The following is a 19,960-nucleotide window of genomic DNA, read 5'->3' on the forward strand; positions in this document are numbered from 1 at the left end:
CCTTCAGAGTCTGTTTCGAGGTTGAATTGTATAGTTGTATGAAACAAGACGGAATAAGAAAAGTGGAGTGATAGGGTTTGGCTGCGTCCCCCCCAAAATCTTATCTTGCATTGTAATGCAAATTGTAATCCCCAAGTTTTGGGGGAGGAACCTCCTGGGAAGTGATTAGAAGACAGGAGCAGTTCCCCTATGCTGTTCTGATAATGAGTTCAAAGGAGGTCTAATGGTTTTATAAGGGGCTTCCTCCCTTTGCTCTATATTTCTCTTTCCTCCTACCGTGTGAAGAAGGGTATGTTTGCTCCCCCTACTACAACTGTAAGTTTCCTGAGGCCTCCCCAGCCATGTGGAACTGTCAGTCAATTAAACCTCTTTCCTTTATAAATAACTAGGTCTTGGGTACTTCTTCACAGCAGCATGAGAATAGACTAATATATGCAGACTAAGGATCTGTCTTAGTTCATCTAGGCTGCTGTAATAAAATATCATAAAGTTGGTGGTTTGTAAACAATGGAAACTTATTTCTCACATCTCTAGAGACTGCCAAGATCAAGGCACCAGCAGATTTGGTGTCTGGTGATGGTCTGCTTTTTGGTTTACGTGCCTTCTCACTGTGTCCTCATGTGGTGGAAGGGGCAGGGTGCTAATGCTACTTACAGGACTCTGCCCTATGACCTAATCACTTCCCAAAGGCTCCACTTCTCCAGTACCATCACCTAGAGGGTTAAGATTTCAACATATAAATTTTGGGGAATTATAAATCTTCAGTCCACTGTAGGAGCATAAGAAATTAAGTGTAGCAATTGGTTCAGTTAGGCCATATGTATCATGTCAGCAAAAAAGAGCCGGAAGCAAACAGTCTTGATATAAAAGTCTATCACTTCTACCTATAGCCCAAACTGCATAACACATCTCAATTCTACTGTGTGTGACAACCATGTGATCTATATTAGCTCACTAAAGAGTTGTCCATTTTAACATTTCTGATGAGGAAGACATATAGGATACATAAGTACTGGGTTGTACCTAATAGAGAAATAAAGATGGTCAAGAATGAAGAGAATAAATCAGTTAAACTGGAAGAACAGACTTCTACTTCCAGCAATGATGGAGTAACACATACTAGATTTAATATCCCACCTTAACTAGAAAATCAGATCAAATATATGCAACAATGATTTTCAGGTACTGTACAACAAGCAGAAGAGGACAGTGATCTCTGAGATAATTCCTGCCATTGCACAAGCTTAGTGCTAAGAGTATCCAGGCAATAGCACAGGGAAAGTTAATCCAAACAAAGTCTAGCACTCTGAGTTTTCAAACAGTTCAGGAAGGCCAAGACTTAGAATTTGTGAGGCAAAATGTAGTAGAGGACATTTTGGCACTGTAGAAAGACAGCGCCAAAGATCTCTAGAAGAGTTCCCTTTATTCTTTAGCTAAGTACTGGCTCATGTACACAAAGAAGAAAACTTCCAGAAGCCAGGAAAAAGAACCACTGGAAAGGAGCAGGTGAAACATACCCAGAGCTCATATAGGGCTACAAATAGTTCATATTCTAATCAGCAGTCAGAATATAAAGACCTAATCCAAGAGGCATTGAGCAATGTCCTCAGAAAGGTATTGCCTCAATAGCAGAGATAAATTGTCCCCACATTAAATGCTGCTGTGAGTTCCCTAACAAATCTCAAAAGAAAGCCTTGATAGAACAAATTAATTTGAAGTACCTTAACTGTGCATTAGAATAAAGCCCAACAGTATAAAGGAATCCTATATAATCCGAAAACAGTATCCAAAGAAGCATGAAAATTCAACACACACTCAGGAAAAGGCAGACAATAACATCCAGAAACAACACAGGTGGGAAAACAAGCAGAAAAACATGTTAAAACAATCATTACTCACCACCTAGATTCAAGAAGGTTAAAGGAAAATACAAACACGATGAGGAAGAAAACAGAAGATACAAAAAAATACCTAAAATGAACTTCTAGAGATAAAAAATGTCAAAAATGAAAAACCAATGAGATCAAAAGTAAATTAGAAATTACAGAAGAAAAGATCAGTGAAATTATTCTAAGTCATAATATAGCAATAGGACATATTCATTCAAGAACACAGCAATAGAAACGTAATAGAAACTAAGATTAAATACAAAAAAAAAAAAAAAAGCAAAAAAGAAAACTATAGGGCAGGCCAGGCACTGTGGCTCACTCCTGCAATCCCAGCACTTTGGGAGGTTGAAGTATGGATTACCTGAGGTCAGGAGTTTGAGACCAGCCTGGCCAACAAGGTGAAACCCCGTCTCTACTAAAAATACAAAAATTAGCTGGGCATGGTAGCATGCAGCTGTAATTCCAACTACTCGAGAGGCTGAGGCAAGAGAATCACTTGAACCTGGGAGGCGGAGGTGCAGTGAGCTGAGATTGCACAACAGCACTCCAGTCTGGGTGACAGAGCGAGATTCCATCTCAGAAAAAAAAAGAAAAGAAGAAAAAAAGGAAAAATCACAGGGCTGTAGGGCAATATCAAAATGTACAGAGTTGTGGGGCAATATCAAGCATACTGACTTAATATGTAGTAGGAATCTGAGAAAAGGGGTAGGATGAACAGAAAAATAAATTTGGTGAATAGCCAAATTTGATGAAAGTGATAAACCCACAGCTCCCAGAATCTTAAAAAATCCCATGCAGATGAATTATGAAGAAAACCACAGCAAGACACCAACAAAGTGGGGGATGGGGAAGGAGGAAGCTGTCAGGGAAAAAAAAGATGACATTTAGAAGAACAAATATAAAAACAATAGCAAACTTCTCATCAGAAACTAGAGAAGTGAAAGACTTCAGTGAGGTGATATTTGAAGTTCTGAAGGAGACAAAAATGTCCACCTAGAATTCTATGTCCAGCAAAATTATCTTTCAAAACTAAGAGAGAAATAGAGTTTAAAGAAATTGCTTTTTAAAAACGACTGCTTAAAGGCCGGGTGAAGTGGCTCATGTCCGTAATCCCAGGGCTTTTGGAAACCACAGAGAGTGGATCACTTGAGGTCAGGAGTTCAAGACCAGCCTGGCCAACATGGCAAAACCCTACCTCTACTAAAAATACAGAAATTAGCCAGGTGTGGTGGCACATGCCTGTAATCCCAGCTACTTGGGAGGCTGAGGCAGGAGAATTGCTTGAGTCCTGGAGATGGAGGCTGCAGTGAGCCAAAATTGCGCTACTGCACCCCAGCCCGGGCAACAGAGATTCTGTCTCAAAAACAAACAAACAAAAAAAAAAAAACAACTTGCTTAAAGTGAAAATATTGTTTCATTGTAAAAATATTAAAGTAAAAAATATTGCTTAAAGTAAAAATATTGTTATAAACAATATAGAAATGAAATGTATGACAATGGCAAAACAGCTATGGGGGGGTAAATGAAAGTATGCTACTAAGGTTCTTCCAGTTTTCACAAGTGACACAATAATTTTTGAACCCTTCAGAGACAGAAAACTATAATAGAGTCAAATAGAAATGCCAGAAACTAGAAACATAAGATAAAGAATACCTTTGATCAACACAGCTGAGGAAACAATCAGTGAACTCTAAAATAGGTTAATAAAAATTACCTAAATAGAAATACAAAAAAAAAAAAGAGTGGGAGAAAAATTAAAAAAACAGAACAGAGCATCCATGAACTGGGGAACTATATCAGATGATCTATCATATATACAATCGAAATTCAAAAAGCTTAGAGGGGTCGGGTGCAGTGGCTTACACCTGTAATCCCAGCACTTTGGGAGGTGAAGATGGACAGATCACCTGAGGTCAGGAGTTAAAGACCAGCCTGGCCAACATGGTGAAACCCCGTTTCTACTCAAATACAAAAATTAGCCTCATTTGGTGGTCCACGCCTATAATCCCAGCTACTTGGGAGGCTTAGGCAGGAGAATTGCTTGAACCTGGGAGGTGGAGGTTGCAGTGAGCTGAGATTGTGCCACTGCACTCTAGCCTGGATAACAGAGTGAGACTCTGTCTCAAAAAAAGAAAAAAAAAAGCTAAAAGAACACAAACCAATATAAATATGAAAAAGTATACCTAAAATCTAATATTAAAGATAGAAGAGAATCAAAAAAAATCCAGTCCAAAAGAAGGCAGGAAAAGAGGAGAAAGAAACAAAGAACAAATGGGACAAACAGAAAATTAGTAGGACATTCATTTAAAAATCAAACTTAGCATTAATCACACTATATGTAAATGGTCTAACATGCCAATGAAAGGCAGAGGTTGTCAGAACAAATTTTAAAAAGCAAAGCCCAGCCAGGCAGGGTGGCTCATGCCTATAATCCCTGCACTTTAGGAGGCCTAGGTGGGCACATCACCTGAGGTCAGGAGTTCAAGACCAGCCTGACCAACATGGAGAAATCCCATCACTACCAAAAATTCAAAATTAGCCAGGAGTGTTGGTGCATGCCTGCAACCCCAGCTACTTGGGAGGCTGAGACAGGAGAATCACTTGAACCTGGGAGGCAGAGGTTGCAGTGAGCCGAGATTGTGCCATTGCACTCCAGCCTGGGAAACAAGAGAGAAACTCCATCTCAAAAAAAAATAAACAAATAAAAGCAAGATCCAACAGATAGGTAAAAGACACATAGAGATTTAAAAGGAAAAGATATAAATTACAAATATTAATCAAAAGGACTCTAGAGTGGCTATGTTAGTATCAAATAAAGTAGATTTCAACAAAAGAAACATTACCAGAGATAAAGGCGGATATTTCAAAGTGACAAAGTCAGTATTTCATCAAAAGGATATAATAATCCTAAATGTATACACAACTATGGATAGAGCTTCAAAACACATGAAGCAAAAACCAATATAACTTCATTAACAGACTAACCAGATCCACAATTGTAGTTGGAGACTTCATCCTTCTCCCTCACTGACAAATACAGAAGATCAGTAAGATACAGAAGTTTTAAATCTGAAGGACAGAGTGGCAATACAGAAGTAGAAAGAACAACAGAGATTAAATAAAAGTACCAATTTGCCAGAAGAAGGCCAATTCCCCTAGAATCTCTTGAAATGTAACCTTGGACTGACTGAACTGGTAATTCTTGGAGTGTAAGTGAAGACAACTGAAGATGAGGCAGCTTCTAGCCATTCAGATGAGGGGGTTTATGAACTAACAGAATTACCAAATTATAAGATGTCTTATACCAAATTTCCAGGGATCAGATCTGAGAATCTGCATTTTAACAATCTTCCCAGTTACTGTTACACTCAATGAAATCTGCAAACCACTGGTCACATAAAAACACTAGAAATTAATAAAGCAGGTTGCCATTCTGCAGACTACAGAATCCAGCAGAGGCAATCAGAGGCTGAAAAGTATTCCTTTGTCTTCATCTTACCTAGAAAGGTCTTCATTTTGTTCAAACTCAAAGGAGAAATTAAGGTGAAGTGTGAAACTTCACTGTGATTCCCAGAACTCTTGGAGTGATTAAGTCATTTTAAGATGCATACATGCAAATATATATGGTATATGTGTGTATGTATGTATATATATGGTTATCACGTATAGGCTGAAGTAATTTTGATGGAGCCATAGCTCTCCACCCTTTGCCTCACCAACCAGAAATAGAACAGGTTTACCACATATTTTTTTAATTTCCAGAAACAGGCTGCTAGTTCAAATATACCAGCCTGGCTTAGCTAACACTTACTGACGCAAGTACTAAGCATTCTGCACATACGTACTTCAGTTGAATCTTAATAATTAATAACAATCACCTGATAATAACCCTGGGAAGCAGGCATGATCCTTATTTACAAAGAAGAAATAAATTGGGCCACCGAGATTATTCTTGCCCGAAGGCATATAACTAAGGTAAGTCAAGGATTTAAACTAAGGGAATTTGACAACAAAGATCTGTGTTTCTGTTCCCATGTTTTTTTTTAATCACCAATGCTGGGTAAGGAATGGCTGCCTCCTCCTTTGACTAAGGAGAGATTCAAGATTATTTTATGTTACATTTTACACTTGGTGCCAGAACCTGGCTGCCATCCCTACTACTGCTGGTTTAATTGCAGATCAATTAAGTAAAATTCTCTCATAGTTTTCATGCTGAGGTCTCCATGAAATTGTGGGCCATTTTTTTCTTGCCGACAGGCAAAAAACCAAGAACATTACTGGCTCTCCTTTAACTGAAAACTGAGGAGTCTTGTAGAAAACTGTAAAGTTCTCTATTGTATCAAAACATCCCGGTAGCTAGGAGAGACGGTCTAAATGAGCTCTGGAGATAAAGTTGGCATCTCTCACATTTGGTGACAGGATATGTATACCAAAAAAAAAGCAGATGCTCAAGAATTTAGAATGCTTTTATGGGAAAGAATTCCTCCTTTCTCACAGGCAACAGATTGTAAGAGAAAGACTGGTAAACTTCTCTGAGGTCCAAGCCAGGAGAACTCAAGACAGCATTGGCCTTTCTGGGGCCTGAGAGACCAGACGAAAATCACAGGTTCTCATAAAGGTAGGCAACAGTTACAGGGGACCTAGAGCTGTTCCCATTTGAGAGATGATTACCAAGATGGCAGGCCAAGGATATGCCGTGTGAGGAAAGAGACTATAAATTTAAACAGGAGAGCCAAGAATGTCAAGTGGGTTGGAAATTTGGAAGGAATGAACAGGCAGGAAGACGGAGAAACAATCATAGCTAACGGTTTTATAGAACTTAAAATATCATGGGGTATTTTAAGATCTTTAAATATTTTAACTATTTTATTAAAAACAATGTAAGAGGTAGATACTATTCTCCACATTTTATAGAAGAATCTAAGGCACAGGGAATTTCAGTTGCTCAAGGTCACACAGTGTACAGCAGAGCTGGCATTTGAGCCAAGTCTGGATCCAGTGGTCCTTAACATTCTTAAAACACCAATGTTGCCTCCCTAGGAAAACTAGGAAGAACTGAAATGGAGGTGGCAGAGATGAAACTGATGAGCTGTGGTAAGGTGAGAGGAGATCTGAAAACAAATGCTGGAAATCAGGTTCAACCTTTATGTGTGGCCTAGCATACTACTTGATGGATTGTAGTCTTTCTGTAAAAGACAAATCCTGCCTGGCAATTAGAATTCCAAATGATTCAACCCAGTATTCCAGGATTAGGGCCATTCACTATACATGAGATATAGTTGCACCTTTCTCTCCTACCAAAAAAAGTGTAATAGATAATGTAGTGTATACTAAATAGTGTAACAGACTAAACAGTAAACAGGCTGAAGAATAAACTGCAAATATATCCAAACAGATATTCTAAAATATGGAGTCCTAATGTTTTCCAGTAAAAGGCAAAGAGTAGAACCATGGGTAACTGTGCTAATCTTAAGTACAAAGCATAACAGTGTTGGCTATACAAAGAGAATGTTAAGCAAAGACAAGTATCTTCTCCTAAACCTTACAGACATGTACACTTGTCTCACACGGTGTTAGCCATATAGGAAACATTCATTTCAGCAGTAGATAGCCAAATGGGTAGAATATGTGTCATTGAAAGAGCTTGAGCAACCACACTATGCTTATCTCAGTTTGAGTGGTGGTGCTCAACAACGTCTTTGGTTCGAAGTAGATTCTCTTTTCCTACCATTGTCTTTTGATTACAGCAAACACTTTGTTTAAAAAAATCATAAACAAACTTGGGTGCACTTAATGTTAAAATACAAATCAGATGTTGAAATGCAAGTTTACTGAAGGTTTAAGTGGGTGTATCAGGTACACATGAGATACCCTGGGCCTAATTAGAAGCAATTCTACAGAACTCTCGAGAATAATAGACTCAGCCAATAAAATATGAACCTAAAGTTGCTATTAAGTAGTTGTAGTTAAGTTGCAAAATATGAGTGGGATTACATTTAACTAAATGTCCATACTAAGGCTTAGAAGTAATTCTGACTCTCCTCCCTGTGCACATCTAAAATTACTGAGCAGAGGCTGGGCACAGTGGATCACGTTTGTAATCCCAGCACTTTGGAAGACTGAGGCAGGTGGATCACCCGAGGTCAGGAGTTCAAGACCAGCCTGGGCAACATGGTGAAACCCTGTCTCCACTAAAAATACAAAAATTAGCCAAGTATGGTGACACAGGCCTGTGATCCCAGCTACTCAGGAGGCTGAGGCAGGAGAACTGCTTGAACTTAGGAGACGGAGAGTGCAGTGAGCCCAGATGACACCACTGTACTCCAGCCTGGGTGACAGAGGCAGATTCCATCTAAAAAAAATGATACTAAAGTTACTGAGCAGAGCATTCCATGGCACATGCTGTAGAAATCTTAAGTCTTGACAAAGCTGGGTATGGTGGCTCATGCCTGTAGTCCCAGTAGTGTAGGAGGCTGAGGCAGGAGGACTGCTTGAGCCCAGGAGTTTGAAACCAGCCTGGGCAACATAGGAAGGCCGTGTCTCTACAAGTAATAATTTAAAAAATTAGCTGGGCATGGTGACGTGCACCTGTGGTCCTAGCTTCTTGGGAGGCTGAGAGGTGGGAGGATTGCCTGAGCCTGGTAGGTCAAGACTGCAGTGAGCTATGATCACTTCACTGTACTCTGACCTGGGCAACAGAACAAAACCTTGTCTTGGACTCCTGACCTTGTGATCTACCCGCCTTGGCCTTCCAAAGTGCTGGGATTACAGGCGTGAGCCACCGCTCATGACCAAAACGGTTTTTTTTTTTTAAGACAACATTTTGTTCTGTTGGGATTGCAGCATGCACCTGTAATCCCAGCTAACCAGGAGGCTGAGACAGGAGAATTGCTTGAACCCAGGAGGCAGAGGTTGCAGTGAGCCGAGATTGTGCCATTGCACTCCATTCTTGGTGACAGGGCAAGACTCCATCCCCTCCACCAAAAAAAGTTTTAAAATAGTTCAACTAGTTATTTATCCCCTCTTATGTTTCTCAAAGGACAGCTTGCATCAATGTTCAGAAAAATAGTCCACTAAGCAGCAGCCAGAGACAGTAATTTTATAGAGATTTCCACTTAGCTTTCCATTATTTGGAAAAAGCCATCCATTCAGATGAATTTGTACCTCGCAAGGATTTTCCAATATCTAAGGTCTTGGAATACAGAAGTAATAACAATGTTATTTTCAAAGGGTGACCTAACCCCCAGTAGTCATTCAGTAGAGTTTATTTAAACATACAAGAGCAATGATTATAAAAATTATCTAGATATAGCTTAATGTAATAAGACATTAAAATAAACATTAATAGGCTGGGCATGGTGGCTCATACCTGTAATCCCAGCACTTGGGGAGGCCAAAGCAGGTGGATCACTTGAGGTCAGCAGTTCCAGACCAACCTGACCAACATGGTGAAACCCCATCTCTACTAAAAATACAAAATTAGTTAGACGTGGTACATGCCTGTAATCTAAGCTACTCAGGAGGCTGAGGCAGGAGGATTGCTTGAAACGGGGAGGCAGAGGTTGCAGCGAGCCAAGATCGCGCCATTGCACTCCAGCCTGCCCAATGAGAGCAAAACTCCATCTCAAAAACAAAAACAAAAACAAAAACAGAAGTAATGAAAGTATAATTCAGTCTTATTGACAATTTGGTAATGTTGAAAAGCAGTACATAAAATACAATTAGTTTTATATGATCTTATCAATTTTGCTACTGTTTTTCTTTAGCCCTCTGGTACAGACAAGTTCCTATATATTTTTTTACCACCTTGATTTTCACTTGTCTCCTAATCTAGGGGTATCAGAAAGTATCTACATTGTGATTCTCATCCTATAAATCCACTCGATTGACAGTGATTAAACACTTTTTATATTTTTTCCCTTTACCAATGCAGAATCAAAAAAGTAGAACTGTAGATTATATACAGTAACTATTAAAAAAATTTTTCCTTGTTCTGCTTTTTAACTGAACTTTTAGAGTATATTGTGGCAAAAAAGAAGAGACCCTGTATATTTGTACCCTTCATCAATGCTGACAGTTTTTTTAAATATATAACATGCACAGTATAAATTTCACTACACTCACAAAATAACAAAGGTCTTAGGTTAGATTCCCTAGTTATCAGGAATTCCAGAACTATCTACTTCCCGATCTCTTCTGCCAATATTTTTCGTCTTAGCCTTCCTTTGAATAATACTTTCTCCTTCTAGTTCTCCTCCCTGACCTCCACTTTCCTACCCCAGTCCGTAATTCTCAGAAGATTCCTTGACCAGCACATCCAGATTGTTTTCTTGCTCTCTACAAAAAAGGATCAATTGTAGGCTCCAGACATCAAAATTCTCAACAAAATACAAACTATGAAGAGTGATATGGAGATAAAAGACCCAGGAAATAAAATTCGGAAAAGAGAAGCATATAAAAGGTCTCTTTTATAAGAAAATGGTAAAAGAGGAAAGAAAAGCAGAGGGGGTTGACAGGGAAAAGAAATCCACACTGATTTCTCTAAGCACTTGCATAATGTACTTGGAAAACATGCATTATAACATTTCAGCCATACGTAAGGTGAATCAATAACTGATATTAGATCCATTTTTAAAGTAATGGCACATTTCAAAGAGAAAGAGAAGCCCCAAATGCCATGGTCAGGTGCCAAGTCCTGCCCTTAATATATGTCACTATCCATTCACATCCTTGTTCTGTTTTAGCAGGTCACTGTGCATTCTAAAATGCACTCTAAAGCAGACTGGATCTGGGATGAGGTAAGTTCTCAGAAAACTGGGTCCTTGGTACTGTAAACCTGAGCAGTCAGGGTTCCAACGCAGTCCAAAGCTGCTTTCCAGTCCAGGCTAGTGGGGATAACACAGTTATAAACAGTAAAAGATAAAAGTCTCCAACACTTTTTCAGGGTCAGAAATGATCCCTATAGTCCTGCTTTATTGGAGGCAGAAATTGAACAAAAAAGAGTGCCTTCTACCCCTGGGACTCCCTTATTTTCCCATGATGCCCTGTGCCACACAAAGGATTGTTATTATGAATAACATGGTCACATCTATGCCAAATTTGTAAACATTATGTAATGAAGACAAAAGCTCTAATTTTTAAAATCTCATTTTATTGGGGGATATAATTTTCCTTTGTTGCAATACACCACAAAGACAACTGGTTTATTTCTAAAGCATTTGAAACTGAAAATGGTTTAAAATTACAATAATGCAAGTAGGCTTTATAAGTATACAAGAAGGTGGCGAGTGAGGGAGTGGAAAGAAGAAATCTGTGGCTTATAGTTAGACTCCTTCTGGAACTACATATAAAAACTTGGTCAATTAAATAACTTTATTAATTTAGTCAATGAACAGAAATTACATAACTCCTTAGTGCAAACTGCCACATCACAATTATTGAATTATTCTAAGCTCATGAAATATCTCTAGAATGTTCCATATACCTTCCCATCAGCTATTACTAAATGCTTTGGCCACTTTCTTGCTAATATTCCTTACAGACATTCTTTCACCTCTGATGAGGTACAGACTAATAACAAGAAACTGTGTGCATTCAACAATTGTGCACAGATTAATGTTACTAACCTGTATGTGGGCTTCTAAAAATAAGGTGTACAGTTTTTTGAGATCCACAAATAGTTAACACCTGGTACAATGTGCCAACCAGTGAAATAAGCATGTTACATATAATAATTCTCAAAACAAGTCTATGAAGTGAATACAAAAGGAAGAACACTGGGAACAAGAGAGTTCACTTAACCATTACTCAGCAAATATCAGTTTTTTATCTAAAATGTCCACATGCAGCCTGAAGAATAGTTAAACATATAAAAAAACAAAAATAAGTTTACTACAATATTTTTTCATATATAATAATACTGGCTCCCCATCAACAGAAGACAAATTCTGTTCTCCTTTCTGATTCATGTACCCCAAATTAATTCAAATTTTGTTTGCTAGTCAAGTTCAAAGGGAAGAAAGAATTAAAACCTTTCTTTTAGACTAGGTATAGCTAAATTAGGCCACAAAATCTAAATGGCTAATGGATTCAAACCACCATTCTACATAGGAATTACTGGATTTTTAAAAACTTTTATTACCATTAATCAGACAGTTTCCAAAACAGCTAAAAAGTAAAATAGGGGGAAGGTCAAAAGCTGCAAAGTATAGTATTAGTTTTTCTATTTGAAGAAAGGCTGAAGAACCCATACAGGGGCTGAACCCTCCTAGAAAGTGTGAGGGTTAATACCCTCAGGTTAATACTTATATAATACACAGAGACTTAAGAAACCAATTAAAGTTATATGAGATTCTGTGAGAAATGGTAAATTACAGGATAGACAAAAAGCACTATTGTGTTTTTATTGTAGCTAATACGAGGGCTTGAACATCCACAAGATTATATCTTATAGAGAACTATTTAGAAAATGCCAAAATAGAGATAAAAATAGTGTTGCTCTTATGCTACCTAACAAAAATGAATTTATAAGCTATAATTGGCCTAATGGCTATTTGCTTTAGAAAAGAAAATTTGAGAAAGATAAGTCCACATTACCTTCAGGTTAATTTTTGTAGACCCCCATCAGTTTTCACTTGATTTATGACACTAGCATTCCACTGGTATTCTGCTTCCAACTCTCCAGCTCAACCTTTGCATTGTCATTAATCACATGCAAGTATAAAAAACCTTCAACTGTTTGGTTCCTCATTACTCACAGGATAAAGGCCAAACTCCGTAGCACTGCATATCTACCCTGTTCTTTTCCAGCTATTCTCCCAAATGTGTCATTCAATTGCAGGTGCTCCCTTCACAATCTCCATCCTGTCCCTGACCAAACACCAGCCCTCACATACCTCAGTCTCTGTGGTTGGTCAAAGCCCTAACCCACCCCATGTGTCTCAGTTCCTGCAGGTGCAGACCTCACTTCCTTAAAATGCCATGCAGTTTCAGGCCTGTGTCCTTGTCTATACACCCCATCTAGCCAGAATGCCCTTCCCTTCATTTCCCTTTATTTCTCTGCTTCATTAATTCATCCTGTAGGGCTCTGTCTTAAATCTTCTGAGATGCTTTCCTGATACCCTCACTCATCCTTGGATGGGTCAGGGTCTTTGCATACTGCACTGTATTCCCCTACTAAACTAATGAATGAATTGTTTCATCACTTTCTAGCTGAGTGACCTTGGACAAGTTCATTAATTTCGCTGAACCCATTTCTTCATGTCTATAATGTTAGTATTAATTTGCTATCACTGCAAAATAATGTCAAAAGTCACTTTTGATGACTGATGCACCACGCAAGCATTAACAATTTTATCAAAAACCAAGAGAGCACACAGTATTATTGGTGAATATACTTCAGTTAAATCTAAGAGTAAGAGTCATCTCTTGGTTTCTGTCCCCTCTCCAAGGATGCTCTGTATTTTTATCCAACTTTCTGGCTCTATTAAGTCTTGGTACTTCTTTCTTAAGGAAAAAAAAATCTATGGTGCTGTTTAAGTCATTTGAAGGAAACACCGAGTGGGAAGCTCCGAAAGGGTTTTCCATCTTTCTTAATGCCTTCACAAGAGTACCGTTATGCACATACAAATACTCTGAATATGAAAGAACTGAATAAATATAAACATACTGTCTTTAGTGAGTTTATAATCTAAAAAAGCGAATGATGTAACAGATCTCACTGAATCTGACCTTATAAAAATGGTAACAAATGCCTTTAGTATCACCTTAAGGTGCAGTAAGAAATTAAATTTCCTGCTATGATTATTTAGTGATTCGACACACTTTGGAATTGCTATCTTAGTAAGTCAGGCTTAACACATGAATGTTTTAACCTTATAAGAATCACTGATGCAACTGAATACCTAGTTATTGAATATCTACTGCACTAGGCCCTATCAGAGTACAAAGATAAAGGTGATGGACTCTGCCGGTGATAAGGTGCTAAACTACAGAAAGGCAGCTGTCATCAGTCCATCTAATTAATAGAAAGCAGAGTGTTGTATGGAGGATATAAGGATTGTGACAATCAATGAAGACATCTCAGTTAGGGTATTGGGTCCATGAAAATTGAAAGTGTATATTACACATTATAATACTGGTGGTCAGTAACTTCTGTGACTACTGAATATCTACTATATAACACATACGTAAAGACATGCATGCACTGGCATATATTTATGATCGTCTTCCTTCTAATTTAACTATAAACCCATCTGTGTTGTTGTCTAATAAATACTGTTAACACTCATATCACGCATAAGTACCAAGCATAGTACCAAGCCCTTGAGGTACATTTTCTCATTTACTTTCAACACAATCCTGTGAGGCAGGTACAATTTCTATCTTTTCTTTTACAGATGAGGAAGACGAGGCATAGAAACGGTAATTTTTCAAGGTTAAGATGCAACGACAAAAATAAGTAAATGGGGACGTAAGGGAACCCAGTATTCCATCAAGGGAGCGGATCCACTAACCAGAGCTGCTTCACGCAGTTCTTTTCACCTCTCCCAACACAACCAGTGGGAACCTTTTCTTTTCCTGAGTCCATAACTAAGCTGTTGATTCTCGGGCAGATCCTCTCAAACCTTCCTACTCCAGAAGACTTGCCGCTATTTAAATCATAGGCTGTTCAGGGTAGACGAAGGCCGAATCAGATCCCCCAGGTGGACAAAGCTGGTAGGATCACGAAATTAAACCTTCGGGCTGCGGATCTGTTCCTGGATCACTTCCAGGAGATGGTAGCAGCACCCGGCTCACCCAGGAGGCGCTACCCCAGGAGGTATCCAGTCCTCCTGACCCCAGACAGCTTGGGTTTTGCCATCTGCTCGTTTACCCTTTACCTGCCGACGCTCCCTGCACAATCTCCATTCTGCTCCCGGCCAAACGCCAGGCCTCACGCGCCTCCCTCTTCGCGGCAACCCAGTTCCAAACCCATACCAGTGCGCATCGCCCCTACAGGGGCAGCCCATCCCGCCCAAACCCCTGCCCAATACTCACGGTTCCAGTACACCGGGTAGCATTCTCCTTGGGTCACATCCACCTCGTAGAGGCCGCCCCGCACGCACACAGGCTCGATGTTCACCAGCTCCACCATCTCGGGCTCGTGCCCCGCCGTGCGCTGGCAGAAGCCGCAGGCGCGGTCCTCATCGTCTTCTCCGGAACTGGAGGCCTGCCCCGCTGGGGAGCAAACATGGTCACCGTCCCGGTCCTCGTCTTGAGGCCGGACACCCGTGACCTGCAGCAGGGTCCGGAAGGCGCGCTCGATGCGGAGCGAGTCGTAGCCGATGAAGGGCTTCCAGGTCTTCTTGTCTTCCTTGTAGAACCAGCGCACCTCCTCCGGGCCCAGCTCCGTCACGATCTCGTAGCGGTGCCGGGCCGCCTGGCCACCTAGCCGGGTACGTTTCCTCTCCCCGAGGCCCCCTCCTGCCGCCCCGCCGCCCCCAGAGTTCGTCGGGACCAGCGGAGGCTGCTGTGGCGGGTGCAGTGACAAGGAGCTGCCGCCGCCGCCGCCGCTCTCGCCCTCGCTGTAGTAGCGCAGCGAGGAGCCCGATTCAGCGGAGCTGAAGTCATAGTTCTCGTCACTGAGGCAGGGGTCCAGCGCCAGGTGGTGGTTGTGGTCCTCGGTGCCCGGCGCCAAATGCAGCCCCGGCTCTCCGCGCAGCAGGGCCAAGGGCACGTCGCCGTCGCCCGGGTCCTCGCCGGGCAGGTGCTCGAAGCAGCAGACGCCGCCGCCGAACGCCTGCCCTGCGTCCGAGCCCAGCTCCCAGGCGCCGCCGCCGCCTCGGCCGTTATGCTCGAGGCTCCGTGGGGACCCGCGGCCCGGGTAATTCATGCTATGGAGACTCCTTGACCCTCAGCGCTTCCGCCACACATTCAACGCCACCGTCCTCTCCACCTGGAGTTTTTTAATCTTTCAAATGCCGACCCGTGCTGCGGCGGCAGCGGCGGCCGCTCCGCCCCCACGAGACCCGCGGCCGCCGCAGCTGCGTTCTGAGGCCCACCCCATTGTCACGCAGCTCGACGTAGGCGGTGCTTCGGGCAGGCCCCGCCCCCCAGCCGCGCGCGCCGCCCCGGAAGACTGGGCTGCACCAGCGCAGCGCGCGGGCCGCGCCCCCTGCCCTTTTGGCTGAGAGTGCGGGGTCGCCTCTGGTCGCCCGCCACGCTTGGGCCTCCTGTGCTCGCTTCCTCCTTCCCTGTGGTTTTCATGCTCAGCTGCCTCGGCCCCACTCCTGTGGAATTCACAGTCCAGATGTGGATAGGCTTTACCCTACTCATCCATACAATTTGGATCTTGAGCCCAGAGCCTTAAGCTGTGTGTCAAGAGGGCCCCGGGATGTTGGATTCAGCATTGCTTTTTTTGACCTTAGGCCCTCCTGAGGCCTGCCTGGACGTTCTGTCACCTGACCCTGGTGGCTCCAGACAGAACCAGGACGCTTATGTGTGGGGTGGATACGAAGCACTCCCACTCGCTTCACATGCCATTTCATATTATTGCTTATCTTCTAATACTTAGATTTTCTGTTTTCTCGACCTCATTGCAAGGCCCTTGACGGAGGGCAATGAGGTTAAGAAAACAGAAACCAAGTCTGTATGTCAGCCTCTCCCACACAGCGCGGAATCAGAGTTAGTGGATTAAAATGATGTCAAGTCCAGCCAGCTGTGGTAAAGAGTATTAGATTGAGAGCGAGAAAACAACCAGGTTCTAGATTTAGCTTTGCTAACAAGCCACAGGCAAATCACGTAATCTCCCTGATCTTTTTGGCTTCCTCATCTGTAAAATTAAGATTCTTGGAACAGATGCTATCTAAAGTTCCTTACAGCGATGGAATTTATGAACTTTAAGGGTTCTTCCAGATTTTTGTGCATCTCTGATTCTGTAACTCATATTCTGGGATCAGGTTGAATACAGAGGCTCACTTATGTGGGTCTTTTATACACACACACACACACACACACACACACACACATGTGTATATATATTTTGAGATGGAGTCTCACTCTGTCGCCCAGGCTGGAATGCAGTAGCATGATCTCGGCTCACTGCAACCTCTACCTCCCGGGTTCAAGCAATTATCTGCCTCAGCCTCCTGAGCAGTCGGGATTACAGGCACCTGCCACCATACCCAGCTAATTTTTGTATTTTTAGCAGAGAGGGGGTTTCAACATCTTGGCCAGGCTGGTCTTGAACTCCTGACCTTGTGATCTACCCGCGTTGACCTTCCAAAGTGCTGGGATTACAGGTGTGAGCCACCGCGCCTGGCCAGAAAAGTGTTATTTTATAAGCACATATAAAATAAGCACATATGTTGAGAATCCAGAGAAAAACCATCTCCAACCTCAGTGTTTTCCATTTAAGAACAGACAATCTTCACTGTTTCTTTCACTCTTTTTCTGGTGGAATCAGATTGGTAGGGCAATTTTTCTGGCCCCTGTGATGTAACCTGTCAGACATTAAGTCATTATTTAAATCAGGACCATCTGAAGTTTGCACTGTGCCTTTGAAGGAATTTGAAAAAAGCCATTGCTTCCTGTGGGCAGATACAGAGCAGGCTTGGAGTTCACGGCTTGTCAAGTAGAATACAGGCTGGATTTTTCTGCCCAATTAGTGCCCTTGGCTGGTTAACCTTGTGCAGTGAACGACCTATCCAATTGTATACTGCAGCTCTGACTGAAAGCATCTAAGATCAGAACCCTCTTTACCACTCAGAAAAATATTCTGCATACCTGCTTCTAGTTGCTCCTCCAATATTTCAATTGACAATATGCAGAATATGATATTGGGTATGAACTTTGGTCTATTTACTAGCTGTAAAAGCATTCATTCTACAGTGTTTAAATAGGTGCCTGGCCACCTATGTGTGAGGCACCTTTATGCTAACTTCTACTATAAAAGAGAATGAGAGAGTGAGTTCTTTCTTCAAGGAACTTATAGCCTAGAGGGCGATATAGACAGGTAAACAGATACATTATAATATAGTACAGTATGAAAATACTATAAAGGGGATTATAAATAGGGAATATCACAACATTTAAAATACCTCTGTTCCTCTATGTTTCTTGGTAGAATGTAGCCTAACTATATAGCTATCTGGTCAGATTATTTTGGCCAAATTTTAACTCTTAACTACACAAATTCCATGAACACTTTCCTCTGTTTTTTAAAAAAATGTACTTTCTGCTTTGCTTTGAATGAATGTTTCCATTATTTTTAAGTGTTGTGCTTATTTGGTTATTTTGAGAAGATTATCCTCCTGTGATTCATTAGGGGAATGCCACACTCTTTTAAGTAGAGTGATCATTTTTAAAGGAAATGTTGATTCTCAACCCAATCCAGATGGAGAAGAAGGGAATCCTTGATTCTGGGCTGACCTCATTATCTTGGCCTAAAGCCAGGGGTATCTAATTTTTTTGGCTTCCCTAGTCCACACTGGAAGAAGAAGAATTGTCTTGGGTCACACATAAAATACACTACCACTAATGATAGCTGATGAGCTTAAAAAAAAATCATGAAGACAATCTTAATGTTTTAAGAAAGTTTGTGAATTTGTGTTGGGCCACATTCAAAGCTGTCCTGAGCCGCATATGGCCCGTGGGCTGCGGTTTGGACAAGCTTGGTCTAGACCTTGTTGAGAGGAGATGTCAAACAACCTTTGTGGGCTGAGATTGCTTCTGCCCCTTGGAAGTGATCTGGGGCTATGGCAGACCCATATACTGGGTCCCAGGCTGACAGTCCTCAAAAGATATTTGAGAGCACAATATCTAACTTCATGTGACTGCATGTGTTTATTTTCCTTTTCTTCCCTAGCCATATCAAGGCAAAGATCATGACATTGTTTTTTTCTCAATTTTTCTTCTTTAAAAAGTCATGCTTTATCTAATGCTTCCTATTCCTACTTTCCCTTTGCTTTCTAGAGCATCTTTTCAGGTAATATGATCCTCACCAGAGGGAGGTGGGTTGGGGCAACTATTCTAGTCCCTACTTGTCGGGACAGATGTCAGGTGGTTCCTCACAACTCTACATCATTACTGTGTACAATAGACACAGCAGTATCTGAACTTCCATAGCTCTATGTAAAGCACTCCATTGCATTTTAATAATTTCCAAAGACCAAGCCTTTTTTACATAAGGCAAATAATGTGATTGATTCGGACTTCTGGAATTACTGGGCCATGCTGCTGCAAGAAACAGGTGCATGTGGAACCAAGCCTGAGGAAGTTATTGGCGTGGGAGGAAAAAAAAAGAGGTAAAGCCAGTTGGTCTGTACTACAAAAGATGAAAACGGCTTGTCTGTGTATCCTACCACCTTCCTGTCCCCATAAGGCATATGGCAAGAGCTACCTGGTAACATCTCCAAAATGTTATAGTTCAATTATGTGCCGTCTTTGCCTTTTCTTCTTTCCTTAAAGTTTGTCCCTGTTGTTCATTTTATTATTTTAGACATAGGGTCTTTCTGTTGCCCAGGTGAAGTATAGTGACCCAATCATAGCTCACTGCAGCCTTGAACTCCTGGCCTCAAGTAGTCCTCCTGCTGTAGCCTCCCAAGTAGCTGGTATTACAGGTGCAAGCCACTATGTTGTTCATTTTAACCTATTTTCACCTGTGTAACAATGTTAGCAATGGCTTGATGCCAAGTAATTTATCCTGAGCCAATATCCCACACCTGCACTTGAAATAGCTTCATCCAAAGTATCTGATGGAAGACATCTATTTAGAATGAAAGAAAGAGGGCAGACATGACCATGTCTTCATCTGCTCTATCTCCTGTGATAAGCCATCCACCACCTTAAATTTTATTTCACTTTTTATTTTTAGGAGTACTGTTTATCCAGTTTTTAAAGATGAGAATGTTTTCTTTGATGCTCTGACTAAATGGAACAACAACTGAAGCAGGGAACATTCCCTGGACATTTCAGGCACTATAGTAGGCTCCACAGTGAAGCATTCACAGTCTAGTAATGTCTATAAATAAAACCACAATGCCAACTTTTAGATTCCTACGAGGAATATAATTGTAATGCCACTAGAGCTG

The 19,960-nt window shown here is 41.3% G+C and overlaps 1 protein-coding gene across 10 annotated transcripts in view; it reads right to left on the minus strand.

Annotated features, from left to right (window-relative positions):
- DDHD1 (DDHD domain containing 1) overlaps positions 1-15,934 on the minus strand; it is a 116,167-nt gene extending 100,233 nt beyond the window's left edge. For all 10 annotated transcript variants that reach the window (XM_054239950.2, XM_054239949.2, XM_002753916.7 and 7 more), the window contains exon 1: positions 14,928-15,934. In XM_054239950.2, coding sequence (XP_054095925.1) covers positions 14,928-15,762 — 835 coding nt within the window. In that variant the 5' untranslated portion in view covers positions 15,763-15,934. The remainder of the gene's footprint in view (positions 1-14,927) is intronic.
- Positions 15,935-19,960: the final 4,026 nt, after the last annotated feature.

The sequence above is a fragment of the Callithrix jacchus genome, chromosome 8 (genome assembly GCF_049354715.1).
Source record: "Callithrix jacchus isolate 240 chromosome 8, calJac240_pri, whole genome shotgun sequence".
In the NCBI taxonomy this organism is placed as follows: domain Eukaryota; kingdom Metazoa; phylum Chordata; class Mammalia; order Primates; family Cebidae; genus Callithrix; species Callithrix jacchus.